Here is a 15,982-nt window from a genome sequence, read left to right on the forward strand (position 1 = left end):
GGGCAGCTATCAAATCATTTTGATTATCAAATAAATAAAATTTTATCTATGTTATAAAACAGGAATTATACTATAATTGGGGGAGCTGAATGAAAGAGCCAGTAATGGTACTTTCTAGCTTCTGCTCTCTTCCATGCAACTCTTGGGCAGCACAGTGGTTTGTTCTGTAATACAGACAGTTGGGGGGGGTAAAATGCCAATTAGAGAAGGCAGTGATATTTTTGAGCACTGAATGTGGATTTCACTGTGGTGGGTCCATGTGAGAATGCCAGAGTATGGTATAAAACCAGTAAAAGGTCACTGCCTACTTTTTTTTCCCCTACCCATTATTTGGAGCATATTTCAGATGCTCTTCTCATCTCAAGACTCTGAAATAAATTTTCATTTTTTGTTTGTTTTAGTTCATTTCATGACAGTTATGTCAGTTGCTTTAGCTGGTTCCCATCATTTGAATGAAAGGATCAAAGTACTTGCATCCTCCGGGACAAGTATAAATAAAGAGAATTGAAATATTCTTAGAAAATATTCTTGTCATACTGGGAATTGTTTGCTAACTTAGCTTTTCCAAGAGATGAAGCTAAGTGAGAAAAAGCTGGTGCCAACTCAGCCTTCTGAGTAACTGAAATATTGCTAGAGACTTAAGCAAATTATTCTTAGCAAAACAAAATTACTTCAGGACTATTGCATGTATTATATGTGTGACATATTACATGCAGTCCAGCTCTTTTAGGAGATCAGGTATTAAGAATACAACTTTATTAGTATGTTTTAGGATGCTCAACATCTTAAGCATGATCTGTGTAAAATTCATATGGCTTATAGCCAGGCAAGATGGATATGCCTTAACTGTGTTGACACCAAGCTGTGATAGCTGTAGGAAAAAAAACCTTGCAACTAACAAAGAAGAGTGGCACTTTCATTAAGTTTCATTTTTAACGCAGTTTTTTTCTTGGAATTAATTTTAACTAAAAGTTTCTGTTTGAGATGATAGAAATCTCAGCTTTCTCCATACCAATATTTCCTGCTTTTCGTTCTGTTAAATGTTAAACTCTATAACACCAATTAAATTAAGTATAAGTAAATGTTTAATCTTTCTGTGAACTTTGAATGGTATACTAGTGGTTTCTCTTTTTCTTTGAATTAGATGGAGAGCAGAAGACTCAAGTGATGATTCATGGAATTGAGCCAATGCTGGAAACACCCATACAGTGGCTAAGCGAACATATGAGCTATCCAGATAATTTTCTCCACATTAGTATCATTCCCCGACCTACTGATTGAAACTCAGCCATATTGGTACGCGGATCAGTCTCAAGCTGGAATTATAAGGGCATGTCAACTTCTTGCTTCTGTCAGTCTTGCCAGAGGCAGCCTGACCAGAAAAAAAAAAAAACACCAACAAAAAAACGAAACAAAACAAGAAGTCCTCACTGCTGCAAGCCAAACAGGAAGAGAGATCCTATCATCAGATAAGGGCAATAGGGCTGATCTTATTTTGCATCACCGCTGCTTTTCTTCACCGCTGTAATTAAATCAGTTGCGATATGAAAGAATTTACAGGACCTCTGCAAGTCTGCTGTTTTCTTGTAAAATATAATGAAGCTGAAACTGTCAGCCGAAGAGCAAATGGAAATATGCCACTTGATTGTATTTCTGATTAACAAATAAACAGGGCTGTTTCCTAAAGCGGTAGTGTTTCAACTTTGAGAGTGGAAACATTGGTTTAATTTTCTAGAAAGTTAGACACTGAGAGATTCAGTTACCAATAGCTTTTTGTAAAAGATCAAATTACTGTAAACCCCTCTTTCCTTAATGAGAAGTTCATGTTTACAGTATGTGTATTGGTATGCAAATGATCTTTTAACTTTGATAACAAGCAGTGAGAGATTTTAAAGTAAACCCGTGAGCATGTTTTGTCATTTAAAAACATGCACAACTTAATAATTTACAAATACTGCTGATTTGTATGCTGTCATGAATACTCCAGTATGTTTATTATTCAAACCAGTTTTCATAGACTAGCAATGATGTAGGATAATTTGTCTCAGGATTTGTCATGGCATTTCTTTGTGCTCATCTAAATTTTTTTTTCTGTAAGAATATTTTCTTAATTTAGTTTAAAAAGTTTTTTTTTAAAAAAAAGTAAACAGATGTTGCAAACGATTGTATCCTGCTGTTTATTCCCATAGACTAGAAAACAGTTAAATCGTAGAATGATGAACAGATGTATTGCTTTTTAAAAATTGTGAATTTTGGAAAGCTGAGGCTTTTCCAAGCTAGTGCTTCCTTACATCTGAGTTTAGTTTTCTACTGTGGTCCCTGAGCAGTCAGTCTGAAATTTGGAAGCTTCTAATCTCATTGCACAGATTTTTTTCCTTAGTTTAGCAGATGTATTTTTAGGTTATTGGATTGCTTCAGTTCCTAAATGTTTGTTACCATTGCAGCTGCTACTAGGAGTCTACCATTTTTTTGTGTTATGCCGAATTCATCAAACTGTGTGCTATATTGCTTTGTCTGCAGTTTGTGGCTGTTCGTGGCACAAGATTATGTTTATAGTGGACATATTATCAAATATGTCAAATATTATCCAATATAAAGAAAGCATGACATTTTTCTTTCAAAAATAGTAGCTGTTGAAGTTCCTACTCAGTCTTGGCTTGCAAATGTCCTGGTACTTCTCAGTGCTGTTCCCGTTCTGCTCTGTTTCCGTGCTCCCTTTATGGTAGGATACTTACCTGTATCTGAAGAAGAATAAAATGAAAATCAAACAAACAAAAACCTCTTTAAGAAGCAAGAGGGGGAGGATCTCCTTGGGTGAGGATAGAATTGAGGCTAAAAAAACCCCTAAGGGCAGAAAAAGTCAGTAGACAAATTAGGTAATGTTTTAAATGAAAATGAGGAAATAACATTAAGGAAAAGGAAGGGGAAAAGTAATAGTGAAATAAACCTATGCTGTATTCTGTGGGTCATGAAGAATTTTTAAAACAAAACAAACCATGCTGATCTGTGTTTATGCAGAATTGAAATACAATATTCTTATAGTGGGATGATTTGGTTGAGTTATTCTAATTTCCAGTCCTGTTTGGAATTTTTGTTACAGTGTTGGATTGGCATTTATAAACTTTCTTAGGCAGACACATCTAAATACTCTGGAGAATTTTAAAGTCCTAACAATGGATAAAGCAAATTTTTTTTGTAGACTCTTCATATTTAAAAAAAAAAAGTCTTTTGTAGGGATAATTTTTCCATTAATCAGGATAAGAGGCAGTACATTTAAAAAACTGTAAAGATTGTGTTTCCTTTGTTTTAAGGTAAGCTGGAGTAATTCACTGGCTATTATAATATATTCTACACCAGCATTTTAAGTATACAGCTCTTCTCATGGCCCATATTTGCTAGTAAATCCAACTTTTAAGGCCTGGCATGGAACAAAGAAATAGCTTGGCTTTAAAACATACTCTTGCCTCTTATTTTAACTATTTAAACTTTATTAAAAAATAAAACAAAGTTTGAGTCTGTCTTTATTTCCAGCTAAATAAGGATCTTTGTCATGGAGTGACAAAAACATTTATTAATACTTAATAAGTAGGAGCTTCTTAAAGAGTGGTTGGGTGATGTATCTAAACAAAAGCACATCATCACAAAAATGAAGTGGTGTCTTAGCTTTACCTGATTTAAATCACATTTTGGTAGTTTTTTTTACTTAGTGTGTGAATAACAATAGCAACAGAAGGTGCATTGTGGCTTAATTAAATACCTTTCTTCACTTTGAAATGCTGTGACTTCTGGAAAAAACAGATTTGGTCAGAATCTAACATAGTGCTCACTAAATTAATTTCAATGCTAAGGAAAAGTGCCAAATACACATACACTTCTCTGCATTTAGAATTTTAAGTGTATCAGGTGAGCAAGTTAAGTTTAAGTTCATAGTTTAAAAAAGAGCAAAACCCAGAGCCTGTTGCTGTCTTCACTGTATTTCATGTTGTTTGGCAAGGCTACCTCCATTTTTGAGTGTTCGGTGAACAAAGAGTGAATTTTTCTAGTGATTTCTGTGATAACCACTGCCTGTCACTCTGCCTACTGTCAGTCAGCAGACAAGATGATGCCTTTTCATTAAGAGCTAGAAATTGGTTATTTTAGGTTTAAATTAATTTCCATGAATTCTTTGGCCAAAAAAAAAAAAGGGAGCATAATAAAATAAATTTGTACTGGTAAAGTCAGATGACATTGCTGCTACTGGGAAGAATGTGAACTTAACATCTGAAGGCCTGGTAACCCTGAAAAATGGAGAATGGGAAAAGATGTTGAACTGAATATACAGAAGGAGAAGGATTTCTGCTGGGAAATTATTAGAGCTTGTACAATGGTGTGTTACGCTGCTAAAGCATCTGCAATCCTAGGTTTCCATTAGGTACAGAAAATTCAGAAAAGGTGGGGGGAACTGTTTGCCTGTAGGGGCGGTGGTTCTTACGTGGCATATTGTGGGGTGTTCTGACTGCTCCTGTGTGGAAAGGAGAGATTCGGGCTGGTATAGGGACTGTGCTGCCTTAGTGGCAGAAATGCAGATACTGCTGGGAATATGTATTGGTGTGATTGGGAAATCTTGCAGGAATGTGAAGAAATACTAAATCTTACGGACAGATCAGGAACAGGAACGTGCACTATGAACTAGCCATTAATAAATGTATGGAAAGGAGAACTATTGAGCCACTTCACACCAAGTCACTTCTCCACTAAGAGTTTTGGGAGCTGTGGAGGAAGCCAATGTGAAGGTTAAGTTATGGAAAGGAGGAGAACTGGTTGCCTGTGATAGCAGTCGTTGGACTCGGTGACTGGGAAAGTCCTTTTAGTTCTGTGTTCCTGCGTGTTTGCTCTGACAGCCGGATACCTGTCAGCTCATGAAGACTTGATCATTACTTCCAGTATTATTTATATCCTGCATAATAATTATGGCCTTTTTTTTTTATTGTTTCCTTACATGGTGAAGGATGTCTGAGTGACAACTCCCATGTTTATGGCACTGATGATAGCTGGTGTTTTTTCAGTTTCGATATTTAGGAGAATCTGCATCTTAGCTGTACAAGTGTATTAGCACACTCTTAGAAGACTTCTAGGGCTAAAACGTGACTCCTTAATTCAGAAAATGTTTTAAGCAAATGTCACAGCTTGCCAGTGATAATTTACCAAATCAAGTGGCTGGACAAGAAAAAGATTAAATCCCTTTCATAGGTACTTTCCAAATTGAACATTTTTAAGTGTAATGATTTTAAACTCTCTGAAGAACCTAGATGTTCGTTTGCTTGCAAATGCAGCAGTAGCTTACAGAATGTATTTATTCATATGCTACCATATGTAAATGCTAAAACTGATTACATACTTGTCCAAGTCTAATATTAATATTGATGATTATTGGATTATGCCAGAAAGAGAACTGCGTCAGTGATTGTGAGGTCTCCTGTGAGTGCTGTTGTTGTGGTGCTGCAAATGGATGAAACGTGAAGTTTGAGTGTATCTCTGGCAAGTACCACCACTTTTTCCAACTTCAGCCTTCCAGCAAAACCAAAATTACTTTGTCTTTACTGAGAAAATAATGTTATTTTCTTGACATGACAAAAGTGTATTTCAGGGGAATATATTACCACCCCACCCCCAATATTTTTGATTCAAAATTTGTGGCTGTATCAGAAGAATAAGGCTTTTGGAAAGTGACTTTAGCCATTGATTTTAGCAGTCCCTGTTTATTTGGACACGAAAGAGATTCCTGAAGTGATTTTTTTTTTTCTTTCCTTAGGATGAGAAAGGGTATGCACAGAGGTTCTTAGCATATCGCATATAGAATGGATTTCTGAATTAAAGCAGGTAGGTGTCTATTCTGCATTAAAACTTCTGGTTTTGAGACAGGGATGGTGACATTTCAAAATGTCACACTAAACCTGAGTAATATCTCTTGCGAGAGGTAAAAAGATGTGAAGTTTCAAATGCTCAGAAGTAGATTTCAGATTTCTGTACTTTCAAGTTATACTATCAAATCAGCTTGTGGAAGAGAAGTTTAAAATGAGAGAGATGTTTTCTTTCCTTCCCTTGCCTTTCATGTCTCCACGATTCAAGTAATTAAGTTCTTTTAACTGTGAAATGAAACACCAGTTTCTCTAAACAATAGATTAAAGAACACAAAAGAATACAAAACTTCTTTCAAACTATGCAAACAGGTACACGAAGAGTTGTTTTGTGTAGTTCAGGTTTTTAAATGCGTATGAAATAACTAGCAATTATATGAAATTTAAAGGGATGTTTTTCCACGTGGTTTTAATAGTATTTATATGGATAAAAACCACCCAGGGTAGAGAGGGAGGCAGTCAAACACCGTGTTAAGGTTGGAGGATCTTGACTTTACTGCACTCGAAACTGCCGAAATGCGTCAGATGTTAAAATAGCACTTTCCACTGAAGATGTTTAAAGCCTTAATCCTTGCATCGTTTCTCTAATATAGGTCAACAGATACAATAGAATGAATACGTTGTGGGAACAAATGTGTGATCTAGTTACTAATACACATTATATTCTTATCTTAGCATTCACAGTAATCGTGAGTATTGTACAGTGGAAAGGGTAAAGCCGATACGTGACATAGTTTGCATCTGCCAGAATTTGGAGGATTGCTTGCTAGACTTTGTCAAATGCATTTTACAAGTTCACGTGCACATCTTAAAAGCTACTAGAAGTTAGGTCTTCCTTCAAGGAAAACCAGGCTGGGGGCGGCGGGGGGACACGATCAGTAGTGTTGTTCACTAAACCTCTCCCTCCACCCCGTCTGCCCCTTTTAGTTGTCCTTAACATATACAGGAGGTAATTCTAGGAGAGAAACAGCGTATTGTTGTTCGCTTTGTAATTAATTTTGTAAACGCTGACGAAAGCCTCACCTGCTTCGGTTGAAAGGCGTGCAGAGAGAGGGCGCATGCGAAAGCTGATGAGGTCTTATTTCATACAGATAATGTATATAATTTTTCCTTGTGTAGATTTTTTGTTGCTTAGGGTCAGTAGTGTCCCAACTGCCGTAAAAGAGACAACTTGTAATTCTTTCAAGCTAGACAGAGGCACTCACAAGTATTTTCATTGCTACAGAACTAAAGATCAGAATGGAAACTATCTGGCTGAAAGTTGCACACTACATGCTATAATTAAAATAATCTGCACTTCAGAGGTTTGATTTTCATCAGTCGTATGTACACACGCCCTGACTGGATTTTTTCCACGGTTCAGAATTAGTGAAATAAGCTGGTGGTGTTCCTTCGTTTTGAAGTTTATCCCAGCCTGTGCAAGGCAAATGGGAGGCAGCGACCTGGCCGTGGGAGTGGCCCTCGAGCTCTGTAGTGCCGCCGTGACCCAGGAAGTTATAGGGCTTGTTCACTATTTCCACTGCGACAATTTTATCACACGAGTTCTGTCCCTTTACTTGCAAACTCTCCTTTAATTTGCAGCTTGTCCTTTTGTAGCTAATCCCTGACTTAGCTAGCCAGCTGACTGGGGATGAGGTGGAACCTGCCCCTGGCTCTCAGGCGCCCGTCTCTCCCTTGCGGGCTTGCTGTCGCTAGCGTGCAGCGAGTGTGACTAAAACCCCGATCTCTGGAGCACTCCGTGACCCCTCTCGCACAGCTTCTCCTTCGACGTCTGAGGCGTGAGTTCGTTTCTGCTGGCTCTTACCACAAACTGGGTAGCCCGGTAGGAAAAACAGTGAGAGAAAGGCGCGGAGGAGGGGAGAGGGAAATGAGAAGAATTAAAAAAAAAAAAAAAAACCAACAAAAAAACAGTGAAGGTGGGGCTTGAGAGAAAAATACTTCATGGGGAGTGAAATGACAGAGCTGGATTCTTGATCTCACCAGGGTTTCTCGTTCACTCATCATCTCGCAGCTCCCACCGCGTGCTTTCCTTTCCGCCCTTTCCATGAATGCGGCGGCGCGCTGGGGCGTGCACCTGCGAAGCGAAACGTCTGGCGCTTCTGGTGTCCCCGTCTGCGAGAGCCGCCTTCTCCTTGGAGCGAGCAGGACGCTTCGGGGGGTGTATTTAACCTTCTTGTCTTAACCACGCGGCTTAAGAAGGCCTTTATTTACAAAAACTCAGAGCTTTTTCCTCTGGAGCGGGTCCTAGGCCCGGGCCTGGTTCAGCTGCGAGGAATCGGGAGGTCCTGCACAAAATGGAGACACAGTCTGCAGAGGCGCTTCTTGTTGCTGTCTGAATGCGTTGCGGAAAAGCGAATCATCGGCGTTTCGGTTTTTTTATTCAGGGAACGGATGATGGAGTCACTCGAGGACCTTTGTGTCATGAAAATTACTGTTTCATGGAAGTTTTACTTTATGCTGTTATGAATGTTTCATACAAAACGGCAGAATACATTTTAACATGTGTAATAAATACCAAACCCAGTTTTGGTCACAAGCCTTTTCTGTTTCATTTTCCAGTCAGAATAAGATTCCATTCTGTTGGGTTTAGTTGTAGAAAAATATGTCGATATTCATAATCAGGCTGCATAGACAGTAGAAGGAGGACATGTCGGTTTTAGTCTTTAGCATTTCTGCTCCGGCTTGACATCTTCGATAAGAAGATGCACCAAGACTTCCACCTTTCTGCTGAGGTGTGTTTTTGCTGAACCACCCAGGCAGTTTCTCGGCCAATTTGGGGGATCTGCTCCCTTATGGAAACCATCCAGTTTTGTTTTACTGTGTATAAATTTATACTTGACAGCTGTTGAGGAAATCACTGGAACAATAGCCATAATGGCAATTTAAAAAAAAAAAAAAAATCAGCTTAATTTATTGTTTCGCTAAGAAATCCTAATGTCAGTTTTTAGTGAGATTAGTGATGTCCTACTTCTGGTTGTGCATTCAATTATTTCGATGGTAAAAGGGCACAATCCTAATGGGTCAGCTTACAATTTCCTTCAAAAATATTGTGTGTTTTTAATTAATAGGCCAATGAGAGGAACTATTTGGTCTTTATTTTCTCTCTTATTGAAACTTGAATGCATTCAAGGGTTGTGCTGCGATTGGCTTCCTCGGGGTGGGGGGGTGCAGCAGGAGTTGTTTCCTCTCTGGCCTCCATAAATCATGTTGGGCTTGGTGTCTTTTGGGGACATGGGGGAAAATGTTTCAGTTCTCTGAAGCCTGCCTGCTTGTACTCTTCCCTCCCCCCTTCCCCAAACTAGATGCCCCAATTTTCCATAATGCAGCTCTTCCTGGTTTTGTTGCATGGTTTGAACAATGAAGCAGAACTATAGCTACTGGGCATAATGATAATTCTTAAGGTATCATTTCAGGGGGCTCTGAAATTTAGGCCTTTCGAGTTTTTGAGCCACACCTCTAACAGAGACTTGGTCTGGGGTAACCACGCAAGCTTCTGGGAAGATAATGCAAGGTGTAAATTAAATTCTCTTTAAAAATTGTCACTCAAGTAAATGGCAGTATCCACAAAGGCTGATAACTACCTTTGTTCACACTTATTTTGCTGCCCCTGGGTAATCAGCTTTCTGTATACTTTCAAAAAGCAAACCTAATTGAGCTCACGTGATGGCGTGTGGAAGAGGCATATTGCACAGCTCCCCTCCCCCTGTCCTTGCTGTGTCACTGCAGGTGATTAACGGTGCTTCAGAACCACACGCAGCTCCCACTCCAAAACACCATTTCATGGTCTCAGGAGGCTTGAGAGTTCAAGGAAAAAAAAAAAAACAAGGCTCTTTTTTTAAAGGGAGTTTATTCTTCATCGTTAGAAGATGCTGAAATAATCAAAGGCCTCGAATGTGCAGCATCAGCAAGTAGGTCTTTGCTGCAAGGTATTGTCTGGATGGCATAAAAACACATTCTTCATCTTTAATATAATATATGCTTCAAATGAACTGTAACATAATTAGGTGTTTGATCCTAATGGGTTGTGAGGCGCTACGATGAAATGGATGCAGATACCATCGATAAAGGAGAAGATCTTTAACATCTTTAAGGTACGGGCATGTGCCGCAGTTGCCATGTAATAAACAAGGGCGTCAGCTTTTCGGAGCTGCCCCAAGATAGGGAACTTTTACCTCCTGTTGTCCCAGGGTGAACAGGTTGCTCTGAGAGCAGCAGGGTGCTTTCTCTGGCATTGGCCAGGGCGGGAGAACGTGAGGATGAATAATTACTGTGGATTTGCCAGATGCTATGTAACCACACGTGCATCTTGACCCGACAGTAATGAATCTGAGTGTTCATCTTTACCTGCAGGATTTCTCCTGAGTGATTTTGTTATTCATACCAAAAAGAGTTTTCAGGGATTTGAAGTAACCTTAGGGCAGGGATCGTTTCATTGACTTGCATTATTGCTAGTTACTTGAAGCAAATCAGTGGCTGGGTTTTTTATTTAATTTCACTGTGCAATGAGATACAATTAAGTGTGAACGGTGTGGCTGGCAATTTCTTGAGAATTATTTGAGTTTATTTTGCAATGGCAAATAGAATCACAGGAACAAGAGACCGCTTCTGTTTGTGCTATCTTTTCTGCTGAGTGTTTTGGTGGGTCACTCTGCCATTCAGATCGTGTAGTAAGGCTATTGTACCGGTAGAAAAATCTCCTTCCCCAAAATAAGGGCTGACCTAAACCTGAGTCTGGTTCTTCTGAATTCTGTCACTAATGCGCTCCCCAAGCACAGCCATGTTGTTGCTTACTCAGCACAGTCTGCAGCTTTATCTGGATTCACTGCCTTGCAGAGATAAAGTGTGCTATTTAATCTAAAAATATCCTGCCTCAACAAACGAATAACACCTTAAAAGTTTTTAAAACTAGAGGCAGAAGCCAAGACCTAGGAGGACCCAGCAGCAACTCCCATGATGTACCAGAGAAGAGCTCAAATCCTGCACTTTTCATCACTTCACAGGCTTCTCAATGCCGCAGAAGAGAAAGGTTTCTCAATGAGTTGTCTGATGTTCAGATAGGGAAGATAACTAGGGATCTTACTGCTGCTTATGTTGATGTCAGTACCTTCCACTTTGCAAGCAGAGCTTCTCAGCTTGTGCCGTGAAATCTGCTGTCCTTCCTCTGCAGGGATGTAGAAATTCGGCTCCTAGGAGAGCTATTATTTCAGTTTTACTGGGGAAATGAATTGGTAGAAGTTTGGGAATGAAAGACGATGCTTAGAAGGCTTCTTGTGGCAGAAGGTCCTTCTCAAAGCCGAGTTTCATCCTGCTGCAGAGCAGGCGCTGGTCAGAACTGCAGTTGTGTTGAACCATCCACTGGCACGTTGGGCGAGCCTGTCAGTAATATCTTGGTGATGGTTTGGAGCTCAGAAGGGACAGGTGCTATCATGCTTTGCAGTGCAAAGTTTAAAGGGCGTGTGATACTGAATTCACCAGATGACAGAGTTTGGTAAATGATGCACAGCCCGTACGCTTTCTTTATGGACTGACTCTTTCATAGCACGGTACTCCATTAACATGAGAAGTACTGTTTTAATTATCTCAGCTGATGTTCCTCTGAAACTGCTCGGTGCATAATTTTAATGGACGTGGTATGGAAATCATTGCACCGGCAGGTACAATATCTGTTCATCTTATTTGCTTACAAATGTTCCAGGCAATCACGTATGACACCTTCCTGCAAATGAGGTAATACCCGCTTGGCGCTTAAGCCTCTAAAGAAGAAAACTTTTATATTGTTACATTAAAGGCAGACACTTTGTTTTAATCACTTGCCAAAACAGCTGAAAACAATTATTAATTAATAGGAAACATTGACTTTTAACTTTGCGAGCTCTCCAAAGACGTGTCTGTGACAACTTGCATCTGGATTTATGGATTATTTGGATACAGTGAAATTGGGCATCGTACTGCAAAGGTTGACTGCTTTAAATTCATTTTAAGTGTACACATAGCGCTCTTAAAATTAATATGTTTATAAACCTAAATTGGTTCAGTTGAATGCCTTTTGTTCTCTTTCTGGCTTCATTTGAAGCAACAACAAAAAGCTGTGCTTGTTTGTGTGTTTAACCAAAATGTTAAATGCAATTAATCTACCAAAAGCACACAAATATTTTATGAATAATAGAGGCGCCCCTTTCACAGTGTCTTTGGTATTTCGCACTATGGTTTGGAGAGTAGAAGGCAACTTTTTCACATCTCATAAATAAAATATAAAAAAATCTCTTGCTTGGCTTGTTTAATTTGAATCAATGCAATGCAGCACCCTCAGATTTTCTTGACTGCTTTGATAAGGCTGAGGTTAGTACATATGGTTAGGGGAAGGCGGCATTCCTAGTATTTTAGATTCTGGATCTTACTTTCCCTTCTCGAAAATATTGTGTCTGGCAAATGCAGCTCCCAATAAATAAGAAGGGGGGGATGAATATTGCAGTCTCAGACAGAGCTCCTCTTTGATCTGACTTGTATGGTGATTATGTGGGGATTCATCATGCAGATCTACTGGTTTTGCCTCTTTTGTCAAACAAAATAATAGAATTCCTTGGACTGTCAGAAACAGAGAATTTCCAAAATATTTCAACAAGATCAGACCACAAGAGTTAGTTTGTTATCTTAATTGAGAATCTTGAGACATCCCAATTATTTTAACAATGGGAGAGTGGCTGCCTAGCCTGTCTGCTTCTAGCCAGTCTACTTCTCAGTTATTGAGAAATTCATGGGGAATACTGAGACAAGTTTAGTAACTGGAGATTTTTCATCAGTTAAAATCTCTTTTTGAGCAAACATGAGAGCTTTGCTTTATGCATTTGCTACGGAGACTCTTCCCTTAAAAGAAGGTGCGTGAGCTCATCTTTTATTTAAAATTCTGCTAGTCCTGCTGAACCAGCAACTTGCTCTTTGCTAGGTAACTCGATCTGAGCTCGTCTTCTGTGCATGGGACTGAGCCTTAACTGCTGAGGATTAGCTGGTGACACCATGTAGCTTGGGTGACTGACAATTTGGGTGTGTCAGGAGGCTATGCCTGGCTATAGAGAGCCAGGTACCAGACTTCATCCATGCCATTTGAAGAAAAGTCATCTGTTTCCCTCTCTAGCATGCTTACTTTTCAATAGGTTCTGAAGATTGGGAATCTGTCCTTATCCTTTTGATCAAGATACAACACTCATAGCTATTCACCAAGCTATGGAAGACAGGCAGAAGACAGAATATAGACTATATAGTCCTGTATTCATGGTTAGAAGAAAACTGGCACGCTGTTCAAAGGCTAGGCTGTGCTTTCAGATAATAACGCTTTGCTTTTCCTGGAGTGTTTTGCATAAAGAGACTGGACTGGTCCGTGTTTTAACAAATAGTTAGGGCTTAAATGGCTACAGAAACAGTGCTAACAGCTAGTTTCCATTTCCCTTCTCCTCCCCACCCAGTGCTGTGCTCCTGTTGGGGGGCGGGGGGAGGTGGATGGTGCAGACGTGGATGCAGCAGCTTAAAAAGTCAGATGTGTAGGAACAAGGGGCAGTGCTGGTGCACTGATGGAGTGACATCTCTGCTCTCGTTGATAGAGGTCAATAATCTCAGTATCAGTGACCAGCTAAATATCTGGAGATTTTATGGGCTGAACTATGGCAACTGCACTACTTAAATTGATGTTTGTACCTTATGAAGTCCTACGCATTTATCCTGAAATTACTTTTCATTACAAATGGTGGCTGTTTGCACAAAGAACCTCATAATCTCAAAGCAGTTATCCTTCTGCAAGTAGTTCATTGGGTCATTACCAGCTTTTCCTCAAAAGAAGGGGAAAAATTGACTAGTCTAATACTTTCCAAATGCAGACCAAAACGAAAGAGTAATTTCTGCAGTGGATCAGCATTTGATGTACTTCTGTTCTCTCCCACCTGCTGCTTGATATACTACTCAGTCTGGAGACCAGTACTGAACATCCACCCTACCAGGCCTAGCAGAACAGTGAACTGCACTTGTGGCATCTCCAGAACATTGTGACCATTCACGAGAGAAAGCACTAGGTTGCTTCTGGTTACTCACTGATGTATTAGATTTCTACTAGCAGAACAATTTTCAGGTTTCTAGGTTGTGTGTGGCAGATGGAAATAATTGCTTTCAGTATGCTCTGGGGTATTGCTATCTGAACAAGAAAAAGACAGCGCTGCTTCCCTCTCCCGCCACCCAGGGTTTGCGCTATGCCTAACTGGAGTGCACAGAGGATCTGGGTTGATTCCTGAGTTTCCTTTTGGTGTTTTTCATTACTTCCACAGAAGCAGTTGGGGATAAATGTGAATTCCAATTGTCAACTTCCAGGGAAGGTGTGAACCTGATCTGCAATGGCATCTGAGAATGAATTCAGAGTACTCTTACTTTTAATGCTTGTTTTTTGCATGAGCTGCAACGATTCGGGATTTGTCTGGACCAGTGAGGTTCCTTTATGCCAGTGCTGGTTTGTGCCTTTTGAGCAATGTCCTTTCCAAAGGCTGTGCCTCAGTGCCTAATCCCAGGCACAAGCCCCATGCAGCAGAAACCTTCCCCAGCTCTTGAGTTTCCTAAACACATTCTGGGACTGCAGCATCCTCTGATGTTTCTGTGTGTAAGAAGTCATTTGGATTTGGCCTGTTCCTCTCCAACTCTTTGGATCTGCCAGCTCCGTGGAAATAATGGCATGTTAAAATTTTAAAAATTTTTTTTTTTAATTTAAAAAATTTTAAAAGTCAGATGTGTAGGAATGAGGGGCATGCTGGTGCGTTGGTGGAGTGACATCTCTGCTCTCGTTGATAATGGTCAATAATCTCAATATCAGTGACCAGCTAAATATCTGGGGATTTTATGGGGAATTTTATGGGGATTTCATTGAGGAAATTATTAGGTATGTCAACCTCAGAAGACAACTGCCGATTACAGTACACCTTTCTGTGCTGCCCTCTTTTTGACTGCTGTTTTCTGTTGCTGTGGTAGAGCAAAATTTGTTATCCTCAGTGTTATCCTATGCTTATGGGAAATGGGAACCAGCAGATATCTAGGTATAGAAATCCAGCATTAAACAAGCGATTTGTTCATTTTCTGCAGTTGTCCTGAAAGCAAAATGCGTTGTGCTACCGCAGAGGTGTTCTCACAGCACTCCCTTAAATCAACACGCTGTTGATTTTCATTTTGCCATCCTGCTTAAGATACAAAAGTGACCGCTCAGTCTCCTTCGTGGCTTTCGTCTGTATTTGTGGAGTATTTTGCAAATGAAAACTGGCGGTTTTGCTGTCCTCTTAAACAATATTGCAAGCCCCAATTCCAGAACAGGGAAATGCCTCCCTGTCCACAGAGGCGGAATTCAATGGATGCTGAATTGCACAGTTGTTTTCTGTCTCGCAGCATAAAAGCCACAATACGAACATCAAGGAAAGGCCTTTTTCCCATCAAAACTCTCAAGCAATTTTACCAGCAAAGCAAAGCTACTCCCCGTGTCCTGAAGAGACCATCAGTTAGAGGCAGGGAGTTGCAGCAATGAATGAATGAAGAGGTTTGGTGAATGAAGAGGTTTGGTCTAACTGGTCTTTTCCCTTCCAGTAAGATCAGCAGAATACTATTTGCCGCAGTATGTTGTTGAGATCTTCGGTTGTTATGAATCAGAGCTAAAAGAAGCACCAATACTTGTTCTTTTTTTAAAAAGAAAGAAAGGCTGATTTGAAGGAAATCAACAGAAAAGAATGCAGGAAGCTGCTGATGTGGAAAATTTTCACACCATGCCAAGACAACCTTGTATAAAGGTTTTTCTTTAAGGTGTCACTTTGCACGGTTCTTGCCTGTTGCGTGCTGATGAGAATGTTTTGCTGCTAAAGCTGGAGGAAATGAGGCTGATGAAAATTTTCTCTGTGAAAACCTGTAGAAGTTGACTTCAAAGAAAGGTCCGTAAAATGCGAATGCGGCAGAGATGTTCCATGGGAATGTTTCAGCTATCAGGAATATGAACTGTGTTGTGAGTATTTCCCCTCTCAGATTTGCATAGATAGAGATACGTTGATTCAAAACAGAAGGATTTTGATGAACAG

General features: G+C 39.9%; 1 protein-coding gene across 2 annotated transcripts in view; it reads left to right on the top strand.

Annotated features, from left to right (window-relative positions):
* The window catches only part of ATG5 (autophagy related 5), an 83,572-nt gene extending 81,409 nt beyond the window's left edge, over positions 1-2,163 (top strand). For both annotated transcript variants that reach the window (XM_009493426.2, XM_075707103.1), the window contains one exon: positions 1,145-2,163. In XM_009493426.2, the coding sequence (XP_009491701.1) occupies positions 1,145-1,281 (137 nt within the window). In that variant the 3' untranslated portion in view covers positions 1,282-2,163. The remainder of the gene's footprint in view (positions 1-1,144) is intronic.
* Positions 2,164-15,982: the final 13,819 nt, after the last annotated feature.

The sequence above is a fragment of the Pelecanus crispus genome, chromosome 3, assembly GCF_030463565.1.
Source record: "Pelecanus crispus isolate bPelCri1 chromosome 3, bPelCri1.pri, whole genome shotgun sequence".
In the NCBI taxonomy this organism is placed as follows: domain Eukaryota; kingdom Metazoa; phylum Chordata; class Aves; order Pelecaniformes; family Pelecanidae; genus Pelecanus; species Pelecanus crispus.